The 9,692-nt window shown below is 35.8% G+C and overlaps 1 protein-coding gene across 1 annotated transcript in view; it reads left to right on the top strand.

The window, feature by feature from the left end:
- Positions 1-9,692, top strand: part of LOC102757815 (disintegrin and metalloproteinase domain-containing protein 5-like) — an 80,431-nt gene that overhangs the window by 54,233 nt on the left and 16,506 nt on the right. The window contains exons 10-11 of the mRNA XM_006765643.1: positions 641-736; positions 4,594-4,792. Coding sequence (XP_006765706.1) covers positions 641-736; positions 4,594-4,792 — 295 coding nt within the window. The remainder of the gene's footprint in view (positions 1-640; positions 737-4,593; positions 4,793-9,692) is intronic.

The following is a 9,692-nucleotide window of genomic DNA, read 5'->3' as shown; positions in this document are numbered from 1 at the left end:
ACCCCAGCCAGCCTGGTCATCCATCACAGCTTGCTGTTCAGTCATTTGGTCGTCCTTCACAAACCCCCTACCGTCCTGGTCATAGGCAGCCATCTTGTGAGGGTGTGAGAGTTAATTTGCATATCACCTCTTTATTATATAGAATAAGTAACTATAGGGCCAGCATCCCAGTGACATCAGAGGTCTAAATAGATGAATCTGGCTTCTGGGACCACCTTTTTTTTAGGGTGGGTTTGGGGATTTTGCCATTTCAGAGAGAAGAATGTTGCTTCTGACAGCTTCACATCAGAGAAGTTCTCTATGTGAACAGATCTGGCTAGTACAAGTTATTATCAAAGCAAGAATATAAGAGAATTTTTGAAGAGAATAGTAGTTAACAAGGCATCTAATAATTATTTCCTCTAAGGTGTTGGCTCCACAGTATGTTAATGTTGTTCAGATTACATGGAGCGTAGTGAAACAACGCTCTTCTTTTACAAACTAGTGAATGAGATATTGATTCCTATAAATTTCATTGAAGAATGGGATTACTAAAACTGTGAGTGAAGAAAAGCCTCCTACTTTGTAAAGAAATCCGGAGCTGCAGTTTTATTTGATGGTACCTAATTACACATGATTGAGTAATAGCATTTATTTACAGGAATGTACACATAAAAAATGCTGTGATCCTACATCATGTCGATTCAAAGGTAGGGTAGTCTGTGGTTCCGGGGAATGCTGCACACAAAACTGCAAGGTAAGAGGCAATATGTATTTTATAATAGCTCAGCATTAATTTCTTGAAATTCTTGTTTAAAGAAGATGGAAAACATATTTCACCCTTCTCATTTTATTATATCCAAGTAACTTTGGACCCATTCTCCCACTTCAGTCTTTTCAGCAATCTATCATTTACAGGACTCTCATGTACATAAAACCTGATGCTCCTTCTCTACTAACTTGACTTCCCATTTTTATACCTCATCACAAATCTTTCTTGTACCCATAGAGATTTCTCAATGATGAACATACATCACCCCCACCTATGGGGTCAGAAAGTTCGATTAGTTCCTTTTGTTAGCTAAATTCTCTTCACTGTCTTCTGGTGAAGTCCTCTGTTCCTTTGCAGTTCATTCAGTTATTGTTGCAATCATTCAATCCCTCTTTTTTATTGAAAGCATTTAAAGAATTCCTGAGCAGTTGCCCCCTGGTGGCACAATTCACTGGAATCTTAAGGAAAAAGGAAACAAACTCCTAAACAAGGTGTAAACATCTGTAAGATTAGAGAAAGAGTATTTAAAAGATTATTTTCATCTTTTAAAAATAATTTCCCCCAGCTTTATTGAGATATAAATGACACATACATAGTATAAATTTAAGGTTTACAGCGTAATTATTTGGTAGAACTATATATTACAAAATATTTACCATGTAAGATTAGTTGACACATCTATCACTTCATATAGTGAGAATATTTAAGAGTTACTATTTTAGCAACTTTCAAATATATAATACGTTATTGTTAATTATAGTCACCATGCTCTCCATTAAATCCCCAGACTTAGTCATTTTATAGTTGAAAATTTGACCTCTCGACCAATATCTTCCCATTTCCCCCACCTTGTAGCATCTGGCAACTACTATTCTATTTTCTGTTTTGGTGAATCTATATATCTATCTATATCTGTATCTATATCTATATCTATATCTATATCTATATCTATATCTATATCTATATCTATATCTATATCTATATCTATATATAGAGAGATTTCTTGTTTGACTTATTTCATTTAGAATGATACCCTCAAGTTTAATCTGGCAGAGTTTTCTTCTTTTTCTATAGTCGAATATTATTCCATTGTGTATATACACTATATTTAAAATGTACATGCATCCATTGGTGAACACTTAAGTTATTTCCATGTCTGTTGTGTATAATGCTGCAATGAACATGAAGGTACATATATCTCTTCAAGGTACTAATTTTATATTCTTCAGATGCATAGTCCTAAATTGGATTCCTTTTATTTTAAAACTTTTGAGGTTTATCGTATAGATATTGCAACAATATTAGTTCTTCTTATCCGTGAACACAGAATATCTTTTCATTTACTTGTGTTTCTTTCAAACTTTTTCATCCATGTTTTCTGTGGGCAAGACTTTTACCTCCTTCGTTAAATTTATTACTATGTATTTTGTTCTTTTTGGTACTGTTGTAAATGGGCTTTAAAAAATTTCTTCTCCATACATTTTGTTATAAATGTTTAGAAATAAAATATTTTTGTACTCTGATTCCATAACCTTGGCTTTACTGACTTTATTTCTCAGTTCTGTTGTTTGATGGCTTCTTTAGGTTTTTCTGTGTATAAGATCATGTTATCTGCAAACAGACACAATTTTCTTCTTCCTTTATGATTGGGTTCCTTTTATTTACTCCCCCCCTCCCCCCACTTTAGTGCTCTAGCTGGAGCTCCCAATACTTTGTTGAATAGGAACCGAGAAAGAGGATGCCTTTGTCTTGTTCATGATCTTAAAAGGACACCCTTTAACCTTTTCCCTATTGAATATGATGTGAGCCAAGCCTTGTCATATGTGGTCTTTATTATGCTGAGAAATGTTTTTTTTTCTATACCCAAATTGTTGAGAGCTTTTATCATAAAAGGGTGTTGAATTTTGTCAAGTGTTTGTTTGTTTTTGCATCTCTCCAGAGGATAATATAATTATTACCCTTAATTCTATTAATGGGGTGTATCATTGAAATTCAGAAATTAAACTGAAACACATGGTTTTCCTCTGAGTAGGATGCAAAGGTGGCTTCCTTCCGGGGTTCTTGTCCAGGTGGATTTGAAGAATGAAGCCACAGACAAAAGGTGGTATAGGAAAAGGTGGAAATTTATTGGGAAATAAACACAGACTCCCAGGTGGGGAGGGGGAGAGACCCTCTCTCTAAGGTTTTTAAAGGTTGCAGTTCTGTGTGTCCTGATATCCCATCTGATTGGTCACTATAGCAGCTTCAAGACTCAAACACTGTGTGGGGTCCCTCTTTGTTTCTCCCCCTCTTGTGGTTGAATTCTCTATTCCCTATGAAAATCTGTTTTCCTCTTTCTCCCTTTTGTTTTCCTACTCCCTGTGGCTTCTCCCTTATCTTCTGTGAATGAGTGTCTTCCTCTCCCCTTATTCTGTGAAGGTATGCCTTTTGGCAGCTCCCAGTCCCCCAGCTTTGCAGCCCTCCCCCATGAGCCCCCTTTATTTCTAGACTTCCCTAAACCTGCCCATTTTACCCCTAAAAACTCCTTTCATCATGTTTCCTAATTTCCATGTGTTGCATCGTCCATGCATCCTAGGGATAAGTCCCACTTGATCATGGTTTATGAGCCTTTAATGTGTGGTTGAACTTGGCGTGTTAGTGTTTTGTTGAAAACTTTTATATTTATATTCATTAGGATATTAGCCTATAGTTTTCATTTCTTGTTGTGTCCTTATCTGTCTTTGATATCTTGGTAATGCTGGCCTTGTAAAATGAGTTTGGGCTTTTTAAAAAAAGTACTGAAAGAATTTGAGAAGTATTAGCATTATTCTTTAAATATTCCATAAACTTCGCCTCTGAAACCAACTGGTCCTGGGCTTTTCTTTGTTAAGAGGTGTGATAACAAATTCAGTCTCTTTAGTTGTGATTATTTTCTTCAAGCTTTCTATTTCTTCATGAGTCATTCTTGGTAGGTTGTCTGTTTCTAGGCATCTGTTCCTTGTAGTTTACACAATTTTAACATATAATTATTCACAGTAGCTTTCTATGTTCCTTGGTATTTCTATGTTATCAGTTTTAGTGTCGACTCTTTAATTGAGTCCTGTTTTTTTTTTTTTTTAGTTAGCTTACTTAAAGGTTTGCCATTTTGTTTCACTGATTATTTTAAAGTTACTTTTGAAACAAATAAATGAGTTTATCAAAGTCACAGGTTACACAATTACTAAACAAAAACCAATTGTATACAATAGCTTCAATAGCTATGAACAATCTGAAAATGAAGTTACAAAACCAATGCTATTCACAATAGCATAAAATACTTAGGAAAACAATACATGAAATGTAAAACATACATTTAACCAAACATTATTGAAAAAATAAAAATAATCTAAGCACTGAAGAGATCAGAGATATGTAATTGAAGAAGTTATTTTTTTAAAAACAGTTGTTTGCAATGTGGTTTTGAAATAAAATTCCTATGTATACTTACATTTTTTTTTTTAAATCTACAAACTTTGTTCTATATGTTTATGGTCTGTATGTTTTGTTTTGTAAATGGTTGCTGATACCTGGCATATGGAGAAACCATATTAATTCCTTAGATTTACTTTCTTTTTTACAATAATGGTAGCCTGATTATCTTTGAGTTTATCACATCTCTCTGAAATATTACCCACTCATTTGTGCATGATAAATTCAATCACCTAAGTTGCTATGCAGTGCTTAAGTAGTTGACAAGAAAAATTTCCTCATTGACCTTAGTTAGCAACTTAGAAAAAAATGGATGGAAATTCAAAGTCTGACGAGAAAGAAAACTTGAGTATCACTGATACGTAATCTTTTCTTATGTTTCTTTTTCCTTCTAGCTAAAACCAGGTGGTGAAATTTGTAGGAAACAATATGATGAAGATTGTGATTTTCTTGAGTATTGCAATGGGATTGACCCACATTGTGTGCCTGACACTTTTAAACGTGATGGGGAATATTGTAATAGAAATGAATCCTTCTGTTATAAAGGGCATTGTCGGATGTTTGATAAACAGTGTAGAGATTTAATTGGAGGAGGTAATGACCATATTTTCTTCTTAGTTCTAAACTCTACCAATTCTGTAGAACAAAAATGTAGATGTAGTTTGTTAATAAGTGAAGTCTTGTCTAGTGTATATTATTGTTAAAGGAAATAAAATTTTCTTGATTCTTTAAAACAAACAAAAAACCCTGTGCAACTAGAGACCCGATGCACAAAATTTGTGCAAGAGTAGACCCTCGCAGCCCCAGCTGCCTCAGCCCTCGCAGCCCTGGCTTCACCCGGAAGGTCATCTGGACAGTCGTTCCGCTGTTCAGCTGTTTGGTTGATTTTCGTATTATGCTTTTTTTATTATTATAGATTCTTATTTGAACATAAAGGAACCCTCAAGTAGAAATGAAGCTTCCCAGAACGGTATATAGAATTTGAGGTGGTGGAGGTTAGTTTAGACTTACATGAAACTAAGGTTTTTACTAGAACAAAGCAGGGCTAGTCACTGGTTGTGTGGATTTCAAGACTGGCTCTGTTCAAAGGGGCTTCCTGGAGAGTGAGGGCTTCAGCTAGTTTAGTTCAATTTTATAGTTTCCTCTAAATGTGAGGATTATTAGCTTCATTGAAATACTATTCATTTTCCTACACATCTGTAGTTTAGATTCTTTGAGAGAGAGAGAGAGAAATTTTTTATTCTTAGTCCTCCGTCTAGGTCTTCCTTTGCCAGGTCAGAATAGAAAATTCTAAGTAGTGTCCAGATCAATAGGAATGCCAGGAATTTAAAAGGACAGGACATAGAGGTTTTGGTAATTATTATACTTTTGTTCTTTTCTATACAATTGTAGTTGTGCCAGGCTACATTACAGCAACATTTAAAACATAACTAAGATAAAAACAAATTACCATTAAAATCAGGAAAAATAGAAATGTATAGTTCAGATTCAATATTTCCCCAAATAAAAGCAAGAAAATAAGTCTCAGTACTGGCCAGGTATTTTTAGTGTTAGATAGTGGGATGTCAGCTAGATGTTCCCCAGGTAATTTGTTTACTGTTTTATTTAGTATTAACAGTGATTTTTAAAGCCATCTATGGGAAACTATATGTGAATAAGTATAATAATCATCTCCTAAAATAGTATAGCTGTCTGTATGGAGGAAAGTATAACATGTAATGAATCTTGATTTCAAATTAATGTCTGTCCAATCCAAGTGATCACTTGTGTTGATGTGTCTAGAAAAAGATAAGTCTGGCTATCAGTCAACTTTTGTAGTAATTTTGGAAAACAATCCCATTTTTGTAGCTTCATGTAGATCTTGGAGGCCATAGGAGCTGTTGAAAATAATTACTGTTTTTAAATCCAAATTAACTATAATTCTTTGACTAGATCATCCATGGAAGCCTATCATGGACACTAGTGACTAGAGCAGGGGTGGGCAAACTTTTTGACTCGAGGGCCACAATGGGTTCTTAAACTGGACCGGAGGGCCGGAACAAAGCATGGATGGAGTGTTTGTGTGAACTAATATAAATTCAAAGTAAACATCATTACATAAAAGGGTACGGTATATAAATTCAAAGTAAACATCATTATATAAAAGGGTACGGTCGTTTTTTTCATAGTTTTATTCATTTCAAACGGGCTGTAGTTTGCCCACGGCTGGACTAGAATCATCTTAAGGAGGGTTTCATGTAATTCTGAAGTAGGCATTAGCTTTCCAGCATAAAAACTATATATGATTTACAGGCAACAGCCAATAAAAAACTCAGTCCACAGACCTTTTACTTGGTTTAGGATTCATCACAAAGGAAACTTATCCTGAATTATTGCTGAATCAATAGGATTTTTTAGAGGAGAGGGGAGTCTAAGACTTCCTGCACTGTAATGTTGCTGGTGTCTTTCTCCCTCTGGAATATCTTTTCCTCCCCAACATTATTGCGATATAATTGATATATAACACTATATAAATTTGAGATTTAGAACACGTTGATTTGATATATTTACACATAGCTAAATGATTACCACCATAGTGTTAGTTAACACCTCCATCTTGTCACATAATTTCCATTTCTTTTTTATGTTGAGAACTTTGGTATACTCTCTTAGCAACATTCAAGTATATAATACAGTTTTCTTAGCTATCACTACTATGCTGTACATTATATCCCCAGAACTTGTAAATACTATAACTGGAAGTTTTTACCCTTTGGCCATATCTCCCTATTTCTACTACCCAATGTCTCTGATAATTACTACACTACACTACTCTCTGTTTTCATGAGTTTTTTTTTTTTGTTTTTTTTAGATTCCACATATAAGTGATGTTATATATTTGGTTTTCTTTTCTTTATTTTTGTAATATATTTTATTGATTTTTTTTTTACAGAGAGGAAGGGAGAGAGATAGAGAGTTAGAAACATCGATGAGAGAGAAACATCGATCAGCTGCCTCCTGCACATCTCCCACTGGGGATGTGCCCGCAATCAAGGTACACGCCCTTGACCGGAATCGAACCTGGGACCCCTCAGTCCGCAGGCCGACACTCTATCCACTGAGCCAAACCGGTTTCGGCATATTTGTTTTTCTTTGCCTTATTTCACTTAGCATAATGCCTTCAAGATTTATCTAGGGTATATCAAATGGCAAGAATTCCTTCTTTTCATGGCTGACTAATATTCCTAGATTCACATATATACACACCGTTCCTTTTACATTTATCTGTTGATGGACACTTACATTGTTTGTATATCTTAGATATTGTGCATAAGGCTGCAATGAATGTGGGAGTGCAGATATTTATTTGAGATCCTGATTTCAATTTCTTTGAATATAGACCCAGAAGTGGGATTGCTGGATCTATTTAGTCCTATTTTTAATTTTTTGTGGAACCTCCATACTGTGCCCTCTTACAGTTGGGATCCCTTGGGGGATGTCTGACTGCCGGCTTAGGCTCGCTCCCCGCCAGCTGTGAGCCTGGCTTCCGGCTGAGAGGTGCTCCCCCTGTTGGAGCACATTGACCACCAGGGGCAGCTCCTGCGTTGAGCGTCTGCCCTCTGGTGGTCAGTGCATGTCATAGCGACTCATTGTTCCACTTCAGTCGTTTTGCTTATTAGTCTTATATAGGAATTGCTGATAACTCCTAGAGGCTCAAACTTAGGAGTAGCTGCTTGTAATATTCTTGAGCATTGAGATCAGTGTCACCAAGTGCAGTACACTAGGTTTCCTCATCCATATACAGAAACATAAACACCTGCCTACCTTCATTGCAGTCCTGCCCTGGGGTCAAATGGGAGTTCCCATTTTTAATTTTTTTGAGGGAACTCCATACTGTTTTCCACAGTGGCTTCACCAGTCTGCATTCCCACCAGCAGTGCAAGAGGGTTCCTTTTTCTCTGTATCCTCACCAGCACTTGTCCTTTGTTGATGATAGCTATTCTGACAGGTGTGAGATGGTAACTCCTTGTCATTTTGATTTGCATCTCTCAGATGATTAGTGACTTTGAGCATGTTTTCATATGTCTCTTGGCCTTCTGTATGTCCTCTTTCGAAAAGTGTCCATTTAAGTCCTTTGTCCATTTTGGGGGTGGATTGTTTATCTTCTTTCGTTAGGTTGTAGGAATGCCCTATAAATTTTGGAGATTAAACCCCTATTGGCGATAGCATTGGCAAATATGTTCACCCATGCAGTGGGCTTTCCTGTAGTTTTTTTTTTTTAAATATATTTTATTGATTTTTTTACAGAGAGAAAGGGAGAGAGATAGAGAGTTAGAAACATCGATGAGAGAGAAACATCGATCAGCTGCCTCCTGCACACCCCCCACTGGGGATGTGCCCGCAACCCAGGTACATGCCGTTGACCGGAATCGTACCCGGGACCCTTCAGTCGGCAGGCCAACGCTCTATCCACTGAGCCAAACCGGTTTCGGCTTTCCTGTAATTTTGTCAATGGTTTCTTTTGCTGTGCAGAAGCATTTTATTTTGATGTAGTCCCTTTTATATATTCTTTTCTTAGTTTCCATTGTCCTAGGAGCTGTGTCAGTAAAGATATTGCTATGACATATATCTTATATTTTGCTTCCTGTGGATTCCTCTAAGATTTTTATGGTTTCCTTTCTTATGTTTAAGTTCTTTATCCATATTGAGTTTATTTTTGTGTATGGTGTAACTTGGTGGTCTAGATTCATTTATTTTTTTCATGAATCTATCCAATTTTCCCAACACCATTTATTGAAGAGACTGTCTTGACTTCATTGTATGCTCTTGCTTCCTTTGAAAAATATTAATTGAACATCATGGCTTGGGTCGATTTCTGGGTTCGCTGTTCTGTTCCATTGGTCTATATGTCTGTTCTTGTGCCAGTTTTGAGGACAGTGGCTTTGTAATTTAGCTTGATATCTGGTATTGAGATCCCACCTACTTTGTTCGTCTTTCTCGAGATTGCTGTGGCTATTTTTTTCTTCCATATGAATTTTGGAGAGTTTGTTCTAGGTCTGTGAAATATTCCTTTGGCATCTTAACGGGGATTGCATTGAATCTATAGATTTTTTTGGGTAAAATGTACATTTTAATGATGTTGATTCTACCAATCTATGAACACGGTATATTCTTCCATTTGTTTATATCTTCCTCTCTCTCTTTTTTCAACATCCTATAGTTTTCTGAGTTCAGGTCTTTTACCTACTTAGTGTATTCCTAAGTATCATATTTTCTTTTGTTGCAATGGTTGTAAATGGGATTATTTTTTTAAATGTCTCTTTCTGTAAGTTCACTATTGGTATATAAAAAAACCCATAGATTTCTGGGTGTTAATTTTGTATCCTGCTACATTGCTGAATTCATTTATGAATTTGAATAGTTTTTATTTTAAATTTTTAAATATATTTTATTGATTAAGATATTACATATGTGTCCTTATCCCCACATTACCCCCTACCCCATCCCCCATCCC

This window comes from Myotis davidii, unplaced genomic scaffold (genome assembly GCF_000327345.1).
Source record: "Myotis davidii unplaced genomic scaffold, ASM32734v1 scaffold93, whole genome shotgun sequence".
NCBI classification, from domain to species: Eukaryota; Metazoa; Chordata; class Mammalia; order Chiroptera; family Vespertilionidae; genus Myotis; species Myotis davidii.
The sequence above is the reverse complement of the archived record's forward strand: the minus strand, read 5'-3'. Positions and strand labels throughout refer to the sequence as shown.